The following is a 17817-nucleotide window of genomic DNA, read 5'->3' as shown; positions in this document are numbered from 1 at the left end:
GACATGGAGGAACAAGAGAGAGAGGAGGAGGAGTGCAGCAAGCAAAGAGTGCACAGAGACGCAGGAGACCGGATTGATCACTCAGACACGCAGTATAAGGTGTCTAATCATGATCAACGCCAGCAGAAGCTGCATGTCAGAAAAAGTAACACTCCTTCTAAAGTAAACAAGAAACAGCCAGCCACACCATTATCTAAATCCTGTAAACAAATGGGGGAGGGTGGAAAACCCCCAGCACAGAATAAGAGAACTAAGAAAACAGCACCACCTGCAGGCCAAGACAAGCATGCACAAGAGCTCAATGTTGATTATAAAAAAATGGCTGAAGAAGTGACATCACTTCTGTCAAAAGAGATTAAAGTGGCCATTGAAACAGCCATACAAACATCCCTAGCAGCTATGCAAAAGCAGATTAGTGGACACGCATCTAGACTGGCAGAAACAGAGCAGAAAATATCTGACTCAGAGGAGAAAATACTGGCTATGCAAGAGCAAATAGCAGCTCTAGTGAAATCTAACGATTATTTGAGAGGTAAAGCGGAAGATTTAGAGAACCGATCAACGCGAAATAATTTGCGCATTGTGGGGCTGCCAGAATCGGTATCTTTTGGGACAGCTGTATAACATATGTGAACACGAGTTACCTCAGGCCCTGGGCATTAAGGCTAAATTCAGAGTGGAAAGAGCGCACAGAGTGGGACCACTGAGACAAGAAGCGAATTGGGGAGAGGATCCAAACCCAAACAAGAAAGCCCCGCTGAGAGCTAGGCAAGTGATAGTCAAATATCTTGATTATAAACATAAAGAGGAAATACTGAGGGCCTTTAGAGACAGACAGCGACCATTGCATTACCAAGGCAACAGACTGCTAATTTTCGGAGATTATTCAGCAGAAGTCTCCAGAAAGAGAAAAGAATTCAGCAAAGTATGTTCATTCCTGTATAACAAAAAAGTCAAGTGCCAACTGCTATACCCTGCCACACTGAAAGTCAGAAATCTCAATGGCTCGTTTGCATATTACAAAGACTATAAAGAAGCAGAGCGTACTCTCATGGCAGAACAGGATAAGAATCGGGCTGACGGACAAAAAAGAGGAAATAATGGAGAAGGGACCAGCAGAGGAGGATCTCCAAGAGGCCCAGGGAAAGACCCGAGAAGCTTTGAGGGGCAATCGCGGGTGGAGAGTAGAGAGGAAAGAAGATTGAGCCCAATACAACAAAATAATCCTCGCTCGGAACACAGAGACTAACTGTTGGGAATGGTTCATGATAACTGAACTGAACTAGATATTGCTGGTCCTGTTCTCGCACTCTCTCGCTCTCTTGATTTCACTCTCTCATTTTCAGTTTCACTTTCAGTCTTACTCCCATATTCAGTTTCACTTTCATCCTCACAATCACGTTCAGTCCCACACTCACTTTCAGTCCCACATTTTTCCCACTCACATATTCAGTCTCATTTTCAGTTTCACGCTTACTTTCAGTTTAACAATCACTCCCATATTCAGTTTCACTTTCAGTCCCACACTCACTTTGTCTCACACATATTCAGTCTCATTTTCAGTTCCACGCTTACTTACAGTTTCACTCCCACTCCCATACTCAGTTTCACTTTCAGTCTCACACTCACTTTCAGTCCCACACTCGCTCTGTCTCACTCTTTTTCTCTCACATATTCAGTCTCACGCTTACTTTCAGTTTCACTTCCAGATTCACTTTCACTCTCACTTTCACTCGCCTTTGTCCAGGAACGACTTCCAGGCGTAAATGAAGTGGATCTGTCTGCTCTGAGTGCTGGGACGGCCACCAGAAAGTAGAGCTAAGTTGGACTTGAAGTTCTTATAGAGGTTTTGTCGTACTGTACTATTTTCGACATATTATTTAAGGCTCATTCATGTGACTCATGTGAATCCGGGGCTAGAACGTATACTCTAAGGGGGGTGACTAGGGAGCTCAACAGTTTGGCTAGGAAAAGGGGAAGTCATCAGCATGGCGAAAAGAGCCAAAAATTTCCCAGAAGGGAAAACTTGTTCTACAGTTACTTGTTTATTGTTATATTTGTTATACCTACAAGGTGGGGAAAAGATATGTCAAGCCTGGGGGGCAAATTCTATACCTGGCAATAATTGTCTCGTCTCTTGTGAGTTCAGTGCCCACAGGGGAGGAAATAGTAAGAGCAAAATACAAAGGCAAATATGGTACAAATAACTACATGAAATGTTAAAGGCTTGAGATCTCCTAACAAACGAGCAATGATACTAAGACATCTGAAAAGACTAAAAACAGATATTGCATTATTACAGGAAACGCATTTGAGGAAGGAGGACTTTTTCCGCATGAAGAAATACTGGGTGGGTACTGTATATGGGGCAGAGGCACAAGGTAGGAAAGCGGGGACAATGATTCTAATACATAAACAGCTCAGCCATGAAGTAGTGACACACGAGGCAGACGATCAGGGACGGTGGCAACATTTAACAATCATTAGTCCAGCGGGTAAATTAAGTATCTACAATGTTTACGGTCCAAACTCCCAACAGAGCATATTTCATGATGGCATAAAGGCCAACATACTAGCAGATGGGGAGACAAACATCATAGTGGGAGGTGATTTTAACACAGTTCCAGACTCAGCTGAAGACAGGAGGAGGGGGAAGGAGAGGACAGAGGATGTGGACAGAAGGCCGGACCATAGGGATGTAACATTAGAAGACGTGGGTTTGAAGGACATCTGGAGATTAGCTCACCCGCATGATAGAGAATATACACACTTCTCGCATCCTCATGATAGCTGGTCGCGTATTGATCAATTTTGGATTTCTCAAGGCCTAGTTTATGGGGCACAAGAATGTGTGATAGAAAACATGGTGATATCTGATCATAGTCCGGTGAGATTGGGTATCAGAGAGAAGTTCAAGAGAGGTACAGATATCATATGGAGATTTCCATCGTTTCTTCTCAGACAAGATACTTTCCACAGGGTATTACGAGAGTGGTGGGGAGAATTCACAGAGGAAAACAAGGAACACAAAGGGAACCCAGTGCTATACTGGGAAACGGCAAAAGCGGTCTTGAGGGGTCGCCTGATTGGTTTTCCTTTTGATCATGGCCGCATATCCAATGAGAATTATAATGCCCAGAGTGAAGCAGTGCGGGTAGCATACACAAAGTATTTGGCAAATAGATCTCCCACGACAAAAGACAGATGGTTGGAGGCGAAAAGGGGGTTCGATGAATGGGCCAAAAAAAAGGAACAATTATTTTGGTCGCACAGGGAAGCAGAGTTACATAGATTTGGCAACAAGGCGGGGAGGATGCTGTCAAATTTGGCAAGGGGTAGCAGGAAAATGACAGTGATTTCCAAACTAAAAAGAAAGGGGGGGGAGGTGACCACAGATCCTAAGGAAATTAATAAATTGCTGGGACATTTTTATAGAAAACTATATGGGCCAGGAAACAATGACATGACTGACGAGGCAGAGTGGTTAAGACAAGCGCACTTGCCTAGCTTAACAGAGGAAGATCTGAGTGACCTAAATGCAGATATCACAGTTGAGGAGGTGACTAGAACAATCGGGGAGCTTAACACCAACAAGGCACCAGGCCCCGACGGTTTTAACAGCGAGTTTTATAAGGCTATGAGAGATCTGATCTCGCCGGATTTAACTGCTGTATTTAATGCATTTTTGGAAGGAGAGGAAATTCCTAAAAATTCAAACGTAGCATATATCAAATTACTCCCTAAGGGAACTAAAGACCTGGATGATCCCTCTAGTTATAGACCCATATCACTTATAAAAAATAATATCTAAGATTATGGCTAATAGATTGGCCATGATTCTTCCAAGGATCATTACAGAGCACTAGGTAGGGTTTATTAAAGGGAGAAATGCTGTCACTAATATCCGGAAGACAATACTAGTGGTGGATGCGGTGAGATTGGAACAGATAGAGAGGGGGGCAAGACCCGCTCTAGTTACACTCGACGCAGAAAAAGCGTTTGACAATGTAAATTGGAGCTGGCTGGACAAAGTACTAGAGGCCACAGGGATTGTAGGCAAAATGAGGCTTTACATTAGGAATCTTTACGCTAACTCGGGAGCTAGGATACACACTCCAGGTTTTCTATCAGACGTGTTCCCTTTGATGAAGGGAACAAGACAAGGCTGCCCGCTATCTCCCCTTCTATTCAACTTGGCCATTGAACCATTGTCAAGAATACTGCAGGGCCTGAATAGTTTTAAAGGGATTAAGGTAAGGGGAACTGAAATAAAGACAGCACTTTTTGCCAATGATGTCATACTATATATGGGGGACCCTAACGTGGATTTGCCACAGACTCTAGCCCTAATTGAAAAATTTGGATTAGTCTCAGGATTCAAATTGAATAAAAAAAGTGTGAGATCCTGTTCCTAAAAGGGGCGAATACAAGAGATGGTTGTATATGTGGCATTCCTATAGCACAGACATCACTCAAATACCTGGGAATTCATATAGGAAGAACGGTGGAATCAATTTACGAGATGAATTATGGCCCACTAATTAGGAAAATTATAGCACAACTAAAGGGATGGAAGGGTCTGCCTCTACTACTACTGGCAAGGTGCCACCTGATAAAAATGATGAGCTTTCCTAGGCTGTTGTACCCATTCCAGACGATCCCGATATTGCTAAAACTGAGGGACATAAATAGGCTCAACTCCGCGTATGCGGATTTTATATGGAGGGGAAGGAAACCTAGAATAAAGTTACGATCACTGATGAAGTCAACGGAGGAAGGAGGTCTCAGTTTCCCAGATGTTCGGGGTTATAACCTGGTGTGTATAATGAGACATGTGTTTGATTGGATGAGAGGAACGAGCAGGCACTCAGACTATGGCATGAAAGCCAAGTATGCATCACCGTGGGATTTGGCGTCCATTTTACACTCCCCATTGTCCAGGGCGGATGGGCACATAAGGAACTCAATCTTATTCCGAGATACTATGCTAACATGGAAACTGGTAAGAAAGAAATTGGGACTGTCATGGAAAGTATCTAAGTACTTAAATCCCTGGGCATCTCCGAACTTTCCCATGGGACGGGAAAATAAGCTATTTACTAGATGGAAAGAGAAGGGCGTCGAGAGAATGAAGGATGTCATGAATGTGGAGGAGAGAAGGTGGCTGACAGGACGGGAAGTGCTTGACAAGTATGACCTTAATAGCTCACATATCATCCAATATGAACAACTGAAGCATGAAGTATTTGTAGATTTGGGGGAGCTTGGAAAGGAATGGAATAAGAGTTTGATTGATGAGCTTATGGAAAGTGATGTAGCAAGTGTAAATGTTTCCCAAATTTACCGAACATTTCGGGGAATGCTTATATCTGGGGAGGATAGCCGTACTCTAACAGCGTGGGGGAAACAATTGAAAGGGCAGGAAGTTGTAGGGGATATATTGAAGGGATGGGTACAGATGCGGAAACATGTTACCAATGAGAGATGGAGAGACATCCAATTTAGAATTTTACACAGGGCTATTATGGGCTTCAACATTCCGGGAAGAGATATGCGGTGTCCTAAATGTCAAAGAGAAAAAACAGATATGCTACATGGACTATGGGAGTGTAAGGAAATTCACAGGTTCTGGAATCAAGTTAGATTATTTGTCCAGGCAACATGGGGAATTTCTGGAAATCTAGAGCTAATGGTGTGGATTTTTCATTCCTTTGAGGGAGGAGTAAGAGGGGGATCGGACATGCTGGGAAAGAAGAAATATACAATAGTACATGACATAGCCATGATAGCCAAACGGTCCATCTTAAAGTATTGGATACAAAGGGAGGGACCATCCATAAAAGAGGTCATCGGTGAATTACATAATTTATTGAGGCTGGAGAAAGTGGAAGCGGAAAGGGACAAAGACAGGTTGACACCCAAGTTCTTTGGGAAATGGAGAAACTTCATTGAAAGTCAATTTACTCAGGGAGAAATAGATAATCTGATGACACCTTTTGTACAATCGGAATGGTACCTTCTGAATGATAGCCAGGACAACCTGGGTAAATTGAAAATCACGTAGGTGTGGGTTCCGGAGGGAAGGGGAGATGAGACGCTAAGGTAGCAACAAGACGTGCCAGAAAATTTGGAAGCATTCGGGGTTGGCTCAGGGGCTTAATGATTCTAATTGACTTGTATCGCGTCTGTTATTTCTTAGTACTTTTGCCTTGGTTTAATAGAGACCATATCAATCAGATAAACAGTTTAAAATATCAAGTTGGGGCATCGCACCCTATTATGTCACATATTGTCAGACAAATGTTTTTCCTTGTGTAACCATGAATATCTTGTTATGTTTATAAAAAATTGGAAAATCAATAAAAAGTTTTGGAAAAAAAAAAAAATCAATGAGTCTGCACACACCTCCGTGTTTTCACTCGGACGTGTGTCCGTGTGCTCCACAAGGTGACATGTCCATTTTTCTCTGGCAGCACTGATGTCACACGGACCGCACACGTCTTTGAAATTAAATCATTTTTTATACTCTCTTCTGGGCCCTTTCATTTATGTTCAGCCATATTCACTGCAGACCCGGAAGCAGGCGAAATCACGGCACATGGATGGACTCTCTGGAATACTGGCAGCTTACCCTCTAGTAGAAGCCTATCTTCAACATCAGAGGCTCTAGTGAAGCCATCTGATCCTGTTCAGGCTGTAGTCGCCACCCCGAAGCATATCCAGTTCCAAGCTTTGGTCCTCGTCTGTCTGCTCCTCTGCGGTTTGATGGTGACCAAAAGCAATGCAGGAAATTCACAAATCAGTGCTCCTTGCACTTTGAACATTTGTAAGATTATCTCGTTTTGGACCAGGAGAACGTGGACTTTATGATGTCACACTTGACCAATGAGACCCTTCCTTGGATCAATCCATTATGGGAGAAAAGTGATCCTGTTGTCTTGGCCCTGCATACCTTCCGGGGGGCATTCCACAAGGTATGCAATGAACTGGGACAAGTTTCTTCTGCAGCATCATCGTTCCTTAGACTTTGCCAGGGAATTCTCACCGAAGACTACTATGCCATCCATTTCTGCACATTGTTGTCACGAATGTCTCCCATTATTAGGAGACTAATGACAGGTTTGGGAACAGAGTTTCACTTAGCCATGTGAGACTCTAGATATTAAATGTGTTTTTCTTTCTTTTGGTGCATCAAGGATTAATATCAGTTTTTCTTGCTAGTAGCTTCTGATTACCTATCCTCATGTGTAGGGCAGCATGGTGGCTCAGTGGTTAGCACTACAGTCTTGCGACGCTGGGGTCCTCGGTTCAAATCCCACCAAGGATAACAAGTTCAAGGAGTTTGTATGTTGAAAAAGGAAGCCACCTTACCGTACAGAAAAGTCCAGTAAATATGCTGCTATGTCATGAGGAGGCTCTACATCGGATTGAATGGCAGGAGCTCTTGCCAACACTCAATATGAAGAGGAAAGACAAAATCCAGTGAGCTCAGCAGTAGATGAAATTTAAAATATTCTTCTTTATTTCAAAATGTGATAAAAATATCAGATAGCTGCATATGACAAGTTAATTCATGCAGAGATGCAAAAACTTTTGACTGCTGTAAACGTACAACAAGACGCGTTTCGGCTTTATGCCTTTATCATTGTCATGTCAGATATTTTTATCAAATTTGGAAATAAAGAAGAATATTTTATATTTCATCTACTGCTGAGCTCGCTGGATTTTGTCTTTCCGCTTCTATTGGCCGCCTGCCATGTGACGTCGCTGTGACGCCGCACGACCCGCCCCCTTAGGAAGGAGGCGGGTCGCCGGCCAGAGCGACGTCGCAGGGCAGGTAAGCGCATGTGAAGCTGCCGTAGCGATAATGTTCGCTACGGCAGCTATCACAAGATATCGCATGTGCAACGGGGCGGGTACTATCGCGCTCGGCATCGCAAGCAATCGGCGGAATTGAGTACACAGCGAGTGTGCCTTGTCACCAGCACATCCAAGCCAGGATAGTGACCTAGAAATTGCTGCACAATCAGGTTGAGGATGTGAGCCATGCAAGACACATGCGTGATGTCGCCCTGGCATAGAGCCTCCTCCAGGTTCGCAACATTATCGCACACAGCCTTCCCTGTCTCCAAGTTAAATTGAGACAGCCATTGATCAAATTCAGCCTGGATAGCGGACCACAACTATTCTGATGTATGACTGCATTTCTAATGCATATTAATTTCTGCACTGCATGATTTTGTTGAGCTATGGCTTCGCGGTACAGAAGTGGGGGGATTCTCTCTGCCCACGTTAATTAAGGGAGAGGTTGAAGATGCAGGTGGAGGCCCTAGAGGGGGTGGAGGAAGCAGAAGCAGTGGAGGAAGAGGTAGATCCAGAGGTTTATCCCGCAAGCCTGGGGAATTTAAAGACCTGGGGAATTCAAGACTTGGAAAGCACCCCTTTCCCCGACTGCCCCCACAGCCACCGAAGTAACCCAGTGCCCAGTCATCGCAGTGTGTGACACCCCGGGAACATTGAACAGATCTTACCTGCCTCTCACGGCTCCAGCCGGCAATGCGGAAGGAAGTAGGTGGGCGGGATGTTTACGTCCCGCTCATCTCCGCCCCTCCGCTTCTATTGGCCGGCTGCCGCGTGATGTCGATGTGACGCCGAACGTCCCTTCCACTCCAGGAAGTGGACGTTCGCCGCCCACATCGAGGTCGTATGGACGGGTAAGTACGTGTGACGGGGGTTAATCGTTTGTGCGGCACGTTCAACAAATTGAACATGCCGCACATACGATGGGGGCGGTTACGATGGCATACGATATCGTATGCGAAATTGCAACGTGTAAAGCAGGCTTTATGCAGGCAATGCCACAAGCCCTTGTGTCTGAACCTTGTGGATGTTTGTTGTACCATGATTGGCTGCAGTAACATCCACAAATAAAGTTAGGAAAATAAAAAGTGTGCCGCTCCTCTGGCCTCTCCTTACCCCTTTCCCATCATTAAACACATTCTCCCATTCATGATACAGCACCACAATCCTAACCAAAAGCATAATGTTATTAGAAAAGCATTTTGGAAACCACAAACTGTTATTGAACATAGCTGATCAATTTTTCACAAGAATGCTTGGGGACCCGAGCTTGAACAGTATAGGGAAATGTTCGTACTGAAGTTGAAAATGGTGAACGCGAACCAAATAAGTTCGCTCATCTCTACTAATAAGAGCACTGATAGTGACAATACCATTTTAAAATAATCATATAAACATCATTTAAATACTACTATTTCCACTACTTCAGAAATCCTGGTACCCTGCTTTCACCGGTCAGTGCGGAAGACGTCTTTGAGACAAAAGGCATCCTTGCCATGAAAAAGGTAAAGCCCTCTTTTTGGGGTTTGGTCCTAAGGAGAGGTCACGGGAGCCCAAGGAGAATATTAACCGCTTCACGACCGCGGGCAGTAAAATTACGTCCTATTTTAACGTGACTTAACGACCAGGGACGTAACTTTACTGCCTAAAGTTCATTTGATTGCCGTGGCCATAGCAACGGCTTTCAAATGATGTCCCCTGCTGTTTTTTACAGCAGGGGACCTTTGCTTGACCCCAGGGGGGCTGGCATCGCCACCCCCCCATCGACGATCGATGTGATTGGCTGTTCAAATCAACCACATCATTCGCCCTAATTTCGGCAAAAATAATGCCGGAATTAGTGCGATACTGTGAGATCCGGCTTTGAAATGATGTAGCAGCTTCAGAAGATCATAGGTGGACCTCAAACATGTCGCCCCCAGCCCCTGCAGCACTGATTGGAGCGATCGTGCTATGACGCGCAATCGCTCCAATCAGTGTGCAGTGGGGCGGTCTGACCTGCAGGTGGCCGCCCTCCCCAGGCCTGTGCTGGTCTGGGAAGCCCTCCCCCAACATGTCTGCAGCGTGGACTGGCTGGTACTTGTGGTACCACGCCATCGCTGCCGCCGCCGCTGATGTCACTGCTCCTGCTCCACGTGAGTACTGTGCTCACCTTCCAGCCCGTGCGCGCTCCCGTGACACCCCCTGCGCGCTCCCGTGATGGCCCCTGCCCGTGCCCCCCTCCGATCTGCCCCCCCACGCCCCGATCTGCCCCCCGACATCCCGATTTGCTCCCCCCGCGATCTGCCTGCCTCCCCCATGATCTCTATTCTGCTTCTGCAGCTCCTTCTCCGGTATCCCACTCCCCCTCTGCTCTCCCCACTCCCCCTCTGCTCTCCCCCCGACGTCCTCTTACCTGTCTTCACCGGGTCGTCCGAGGTCTTCACTGGCCCGATCACATCTGCCTCCATCGCTGGGTCCTTCCTGGGTATTCTACAGAGCTGTCCAACGTCCTGCCTGCTGCTCCTGTAAAGCTGTCCATCTTGCTTGCCTTCTGTTCCTCCTGCAGTTCTTCTGGTCAGTGATCCTCATGCTAATCCTCTGGGTACTGTGAGTATAACTTTTTTTTTCCCCTGTATCCCCTGTCCATTTTTACACCTCATCCGTCCGTGCGTCCCGCCGAGCGCTAATAAGGAATGCAGATAATGTATCTGCATCCGTTTTCGGCGGGACTTTTTTTTTCTCGTATCCCCGATGCTTTTTGTATCGCATCTGTCAGTGCGTCCCGCCAAGCGCTGATCAGGGATGCACATAACGTATCTGCATCCATGGTCAATTTTTGGCGTGACTTTTTTTATTCCGTATCCCCGACGCTTTTTGTATTTCATCCGACCGTGCGTCCTGCAGTGGCCGATCAGTGCACCGCGTCTGTGCGTTTGAAAAGTCAAATGGCGTTCCTTCTCTTCTGAGCCCCGCCATACGCCCAAACAATTGATTTCCACCACATATGAGGTATCTGCGTACTCAGGAAAAATTGCACAATACGTTTTATGGTGCATTTTTTCCTGATACCGTTGTAAAAAAATAAAAGCTACCTGATTGATGCAAAAATTTTGTATTAAAAAAAAAAAAATTATAATTTTCACGGTTCAACGTTATCAACTTCTGTGGAGCCCCTGGGGGTACAAGGGTCTCACCAAACTTCTAGATAAATTCCTCGAGGGGTCTAGTTCCAAAATGGGGTTATTTGTGGGGGAGCTCCACTGTTTAGGCACCATAGGGGGTCTCCAAACGTGACATGGCATTCGCTAATGATTCCAACCAATTTTGCTGTCAAATGGTGCTCCTTCTCTTCTGAGCCCCGCCATGCACCCAAACAATTACTTTCCACCACGTGAGGTATCTGCGTACTCAGGAGAAATTGCACAATACGTTTTATGGTGCATTTTTTCCTGATACCCTTGTGAAAAAAAGCTACCTGGTTCAAGTAACAGGTTTGTGGTGAAAAAAAAAAAATGCGTTCATGGCTCAACATTATGAACTTCTGTGGAGCCCCTTGGGGCTCGCTAAACATCTAGATAAATTCCTTGAGGGGTCTAGTTTCCAAAATGGGGTTATTTGTGGGGGAGCTCTACTGTTTAGGCACCATAGGGGGTCTCCAAACGTGACATGGCGTCCGCTAATGATTCCAACCAATTTTGCTGTCAAATGGTGCTCCTTCTCTTCTGAGCCCCGCCATGCGCCCAAACAATTACTTTCCACCACATATGAGGTATCGTCGTACTCAGGAAAAAATGCACTATAAATTTCATGGTGCATTTTTTCCTGATACCCTTGTGGAAAAAAAAGCTACCTAGTTGAAGCAACAGTTTTGTGGTAAAAACAAATTTTTTTTCTTTTCACAGCTCAACATTATAAACTTCTGTGAAGCCCCCAGGGATTCAAAGTGCACACTAAACATCTAGAAAAATTATTTGAGGGCTCTAGTTTCCAAAATGGGGTCACTTGAGGGGGAGCTCCATTGTTTAGGCACCTCAGGGGGTCTTCAAACTCGACATGGCGTCCGCTAATGAGTGCAGGTAATTTTGCACTCAAAAATTCAAATGGCGCTCCTTGCCTTCCGAGCCCTGCCGTATGCCCAAACATTTGATTTCCACCACATATGGGGTATCAGCGTACTCAGGAGAAAATGCACAATAAATTGTATTGTGCAATTTCTCTTTTCTCCCTTGTGAAAATGAAAATTTTATGGCTACAGTAACATTTTTGTGTTAAAAAGTAAAAATTTTCATTTTTTCCTTTCACATTGCTTTGGTTCCTGTGAATCACCTAAAGTGTTAATAAACTTCTTGGATGTGGTTTTGAGCAGTGTGAGGGGTGCAGTTTTTAGAATGGGGTCACTTTTGGGTATTTTCCATCACCTCATTCTCTCAAAGTCACAGGGGTGCAGTTTTTAGAATGGGGTCACTTTTGGGTATTTTCCATCACCTCGGCCTCTCAAAGTCACTTCAATTGTGATGTGGTCCCTAAAAAAAATTATTTTGTAAATTTTGTTGGAAAAATGAGAAATTGCTGATGAACTTTGACCCCTTCTAATTTCCTAACGAAAAAAAAAATTGTTTCAAAAATTGCGCTGATGTAAAATAGACATGTGGGAAATGTTATTTAGTAACTATTTTGTGTGACATATCTCTCAGATTTATGGGCATAAATTTTCAAAGTTTGAAAATTGCGAAATTTTCGCAAAATTTCCTAAATTTTCACAAATAAACGCAAAAAATATCGGCCTAAATTTACCACTGACATGAAGTACAATATGTTATGAAAAAACAATGTCAGAATCGCCAGGATCCGTTGAAGCGTTCAAGAGTTATAACCTGTCAAAGTGACACTGGTCAGAATTGCAAAAAAATGGCCCGGTCATTAAGGTGTTTTAGTGGCCGGGGGTGAAGGGGTTAATGCACGTCTTCCCCTGAAAATATACCTTTCCGGCCTGGAAAAGGGGACCATAAGGGAGGGTGGGTACTGTAACGTCATACTGCCCCCTTTCCCAGTGGGGATGATGGCACACTTACATTTTCGGCTGCCTAGTGGTGGCTTCATTGTCTGCGGTCCCTGTCCCAGTCTCCCAAGGCCTGCACATGCCACCCAGGTTTCTTGGGAGCGCACTTACGGCACGGGCACACATCTTCTTAAAGGGCCAGGCTATGGCTTAGGCCCGTTTCACACATCCGGCATTTCGCTGGATGCCGGATCCGGCACACATGCAGTACAGTACATTAATTTACAGTGGAAGCGCGACATCATGCGGTTGTGTGCTTTATGCACAACCACATTTGTCCACATGGTGTCGCTCTTACACTGTAAATTAATTTACTGTACTGCATGTATGCTGTATCCGGCATCTGGTGAAATGCCGAATGTGTGAAACGGGTATTTTAGGCATCCTCCTCCTGCAGATTAGAGATCTGGGCACCTAAAGGCCTAACGATATATCGCCGGGGTCACGGATTCAGTGACGCACATCCTACATCGTTAGTGACGTCATTGCGTGTGACACAACGAGCAACCATTAACAATGGAAAATACTCACCAAATCGTCCATCGTTGACACGTCGATCCTTTTCAAAAAATCGTTGATTATTGAGGAGGCAGGTTGTCCGTCGTTCCGGCGGCAGCACACAACGCTACGTGTGACACCTCGGGAACGACGAACTACAGCTTACCTGCGGCTGCCGGCAATGAGGAAGGAAAGAGGTGGGCGGGATGTTACGGCCGCTCATCTCCGCCCTTCCGTTCTATTGGGCGGATGCTTAGTGACGCCGCTGTGACGTCGCACGAACCGCCCCCTTAGAAAGGAGGTGGTTCGCTGGCCACAGCAACGTCGCGCGTCAGGTAAGTACGTGTGACGGCTCCTAACGATATTGTGCGCCACGGGCAGAGATTTGTCCGTGGCACACAAACGACAGGGTCGGGTACGCTCGCTAGTGATATCGCTGCATGTAAAGCCCCCTTAAGAGGCAACCTCTTCTAATTTCAGGTGAAAGGGTGGATCCTACCTGTAGGCTCTGGCTGAAACAGATCTCACTCCAACAGAAGGGCATCCGATGCCCAAAAATAACGAGGACAGTTTTGGGTAGAGGAGCATGTGGTGTTCTAGCAGCAGAATTGTGACCATTTGTTATGGTAGGAATACAACCCTGAAAAAGCAGTGACAGCCGTGAAAGAGGAGAATCTATGATGTCTCTGCATTTAGTGGTTACTACTCACCTGGGTAGTCACATGTAAGAATCTCCTCTTTACACCACTCTTCACCCCTCACATATGTCCCTGCAGTATTAATAAGGATCAGATCTTCACCCTGGAAGAAATATTGCAAAAGTCACAGACAGATGGAGAAGTCACATCTATGATCAGCTCTAATCCTGCCATCTCCACCGTTCTCATTACACAAGTATAAACCATATAATACTGGAGGATAAAAGAAAACTGAACACAAGACCTTCACAGCCGTCTACACATCATAGGGGAGATTTCATGACACCTTCTCTCCATCTACCTGATGATCCTGAGGAACATTGGGATCTTGTTTACAGTCCTGTGGAAGAAGAGGACGGGGACATCTCTCTGGTGTTATCTTCTCACTGGATAGAACTGGAGGAAACACATACAGGGACTGAATTCATTCTTTACATACAGATAATTATAGGCTGTGTGTATTTAATCCTGTCTATTACCTGGTGATGTTAGGGGCTGGGGAACCTCCATCATGACGTCCTTGTACAGATCTTTGTGTCCTTTTAAATACTCCCACTCCTCCATGGAGAAATAGACGGTGACGTCCTGACACCTTATAGGAACCTGACACATACAATGATACCGTCATCCCCTGATCCCTCCATATTATTACTGTATAATGTCCCAGCATTCCCAGCAGTGTCACCTCTCCAGTCAGCAGCTCAATCATCTTGTAGGTGAGTTCTAGGATCTTCTGGTCATTGATGTCCTCATGTATCAGGGAGTGAGGTGGAGGCCCCGTGATTGGGCTCAGGGGTCTTCCCCATCCCTCAGACACAGGGGCCTGATAGCGCTCACTAGAGGTCTTCTTCACTACTGTGTATTCCTGGATATGGAGAGACACATTAATAAATCTCACTACAGACATTTCCAGAGTCCTCACCTCTCCAGTTCTGTCCATCTGTTATTCCCATAGATAAGAATGATGTAATGTGACATCAGTATCTCTCACCTCTCCAGTAAGCCGGTAGAGGATCTCTAGGGTGAGGTGTAATATCCTCTCCACCATCTTGTCCCTGTCCCTATCCATTCTTGATGGGTCAATAAGGAAAATTCTCTTATATAGAAGATCTGAGAGGATCCGATATTGTAGGGACCTGAAAGGGGAGAAGATAACAATGCAACATCAGAAAGAATCCGGTGTAATAATACATATAATGGAGATACAAAAAAAAAACCCATCAGTTTTATCAAAAATAAATAGTCTTCACTATAAGGAAAACAATCAGAATATAACAAAATGGAGACATTTTTTAGTACAGAGGTCGGAATATCTGCAGAACGTATCTGACCAAGACAAGATAGAACCACCGCCATTATATCTGGCAAGCAGAAAATGAAAACCTCCTCCAATAGTCTTAGAGCTGAAAGGGTTAAAGGGAACCTGTCACCACTGCGGCCACCACCACTGAGCTCTTATATACAGCATTCTAGAACACTGCATGTAAGAGCCCAGACCACTCTATATAACATAAAAAACACTTTTATAATACCCACTAGGGGTCGGTCCAGTCCGATGGGTGTCGCTGCTCTTTGGTCCGGCGCCTCCTCTCTGCTGAGATCCCTGTCCTCCTTCTATCCATCCCAGGTCGGCATTGTGGTCCTGCACGGGAGCATTCTGATTTGCCCTGCTTAGGGCAGAACAAAGTACTGTAATGCGCAGGCGTGAGGAAAAGTTAACGTCCACCAGTGCATGCGCACTACAATACTTTGATCTGCCCTCAGCAGTGCAGATCACAATGTGCCTGTGCAGGGTCACAGTGCCCGCCGATGTGGAAGACGTAGACCACATCATCCACACTGGGCAGGATAGAATGAAGACGGCGACTAGTGATGTGTAAGTTGCGAATGATCCAACACAAAGATTCGGCTCCCTGCTGTGACTGACAGGAGCCAGATCACCAGTGTGAGCCACTAAATTCTCTAAACGGCTCTCACTGGGCATAAAATATTGGTGTTTGGTGGACAAAACCGCACTCACTCAGCAAATTAATTGGTCCGTTGTGAGTGGGTGGGGGTTTATCAGCGGGTGGACGTGGTTAACACAAGCTTAAATATGTATTCACTTGCGGTGAACACATTTAATAGGGAGCCATGAACGATACGAAAGAGTCGGCTCTTTTTGGTGAGCAAAGCCATGGGAACCGGATCACCAAAAAGAGCCGGACTGCCCATCACTAACGGTGACCACTGCAGAGAGGAGGTGCCGGATCGGAGAGCAGTGACACCCATCAGACCGGACTGCCCCCTAGGGGAGTATTATAAAAGTTGTTTTTTATGTTATACAGAGTGACCTGGGCTCTTATAGACAGTATATTAAGATGCTATATATAAGAGCTCACTGGTGGTGGCCACAGCTTATAGGGGTCAAATCTGATGACAGGTTCCCTTTAATGCCCCCTACGCACAGTAATGGGGAATCTCCACATACCTCCACCTGCAGAGCCGCACACTAGATATATGGCTGCTCTGTGCTTACAGGACCTGTGATGATGTCACATGGAGGGGAGGAGTCAGGGGTCACATGGTCAGCTCCTCAGTATATGCAGGACTCTGCTGTGCTGGTTGTCATGGGGCTGGATGAGGGGAAGTTTATGTGTGGGGTCAGGAGGGGTTTACAGTGTGGATGTGCCGTGTGTGGTACGAGGTGTATGGAGCAGAGCCGTGTGTGTACGAGGTGTACGGAGTGGAGCCGTGTGTGTACGAGGTGTATGGAGCAGAGCCGTGTGTGTACGAGGTGTATGAAGTGGAGCTGTGTGTATACAAAGTGTATGGAGCGGAGCCGTGTGTGTACAAAGTGTATGGAGCGGAGCCGTGTGTTTATAAAGTGTATGGAGCGGAGCCGAGTGTGTGATAAGGAGAAATTCCATAGTTTCGGAAGTCTCCTTCTTGACAGCGAATGTCTGCTGAAATCTCAAATCAAGCATTACTGAATGCTAGCAAGAGGAAATTAGACCACGCAAAATGTAGTTGGTATAAGCTCCTCGTTCAGTAATATGAGGAGGTGCACATCCAAGTGCTTTATTTTTTTTATTACACAAGCCTTTTATAGAGCAGTAATGGGTTAATCTTTTAGTAAAATTCCTAAGTATGCCATTGGCTATATTAAAGCATATGCAGAAAACCTGCGACGTTTATGCAGTTTTTGGGACTTCTCCTCCAGCCCCGCCTGTGTCTCCAACTCCATATCTTGCAGAGTTTTTAGCATGTAGCACCTCAGGCCATAAATTTGGACTTGCGCAGATAGCCAGTCTTTGATATCAATAGCTGCATTCCGTTCCTTTGTTTCAGTCTTCAGCTGCTGACCTTGGTATACACATTCTTGCTTTCCTGATACCAGCAGTAATCAGAAAACAGGCTCTTTCTTCTTACTCATATAAAAAAGAAAGTTTGGTTACAGAACAGCATATAGAAAAAAATATATATATATTCTCACAGTAAAAAGCATATAGAAAAATATTTTGTATTCTCACAGTCCCCCCTAAAATACTTTTCTATCTGATTCCCTAAGGCCGGTTTCACACATCCGGCTTTTCGCCGTTTTGCCGGTTCCGGCGCACGCCAGTACAGTGGCAGCGCGACAAGCTCTAGTCACATGCTGTACTGGCGTGCATCAGAACCGTCAAAACGGCAAAAATCCGGATGTGTGAAACCGGCCTAAAGTGGGCTTTACACGCTACG

At 45.4% G+C, this 17817-nt stretch overlaps 1 protein-coding gene across 1 annotated transcript in view; it reads right to left on the bottom strand.

Moving 5' to 3' along the window:
- The window catches only part of LOC142312879 (uncharacterized), a 266832-nt gene that overhangs the window by 114434 nt on the left and 134581 nt on the right, over positions 1–17817 (bottom strand). The window contains exons 23-27 of the mRNA XM_075351863.1: positions 15089–15233; positions 14783–14962; positions 14577–14700; positions 14399–14493; positions 14110–14200 (exon numbers count right to left, since the gene is read on the bottom strand). Coding sequence (XP_075207978.1) covers positions 14110–14200; positions 14399–14493; positions 14577–14700; positions 14783–14962; positions 15089–15233 — 635 coding nt within the window. The remainder of the gene's footprint in view (positions 1–14109; positions 14201–14398; positions 14494–14576; positions 14701–14782; positions 14963–15088; positions 15234–17817) is intronic.

Source organism: Anomaloglossus baeobatrachus, chromosome 5, assembly GCF_048569485.1.
Source record: "Anomaloglossus baeobatrachus isolate aAnoBae1 chromosome 5, aAnoBae1.hap1, whole genome shotgun sequence".
NCBI classification, from domain to species: domain Eukaryota; kingdom Metazoa; phylum Chordata; class Amphibia; order Anura; family Aromobatidae; genus Anomaloglossus; species Anomaloglossus baeobatrachus.
This window is presented reverse-complemented; position numbering and strand designations above follow the sequence as displayed.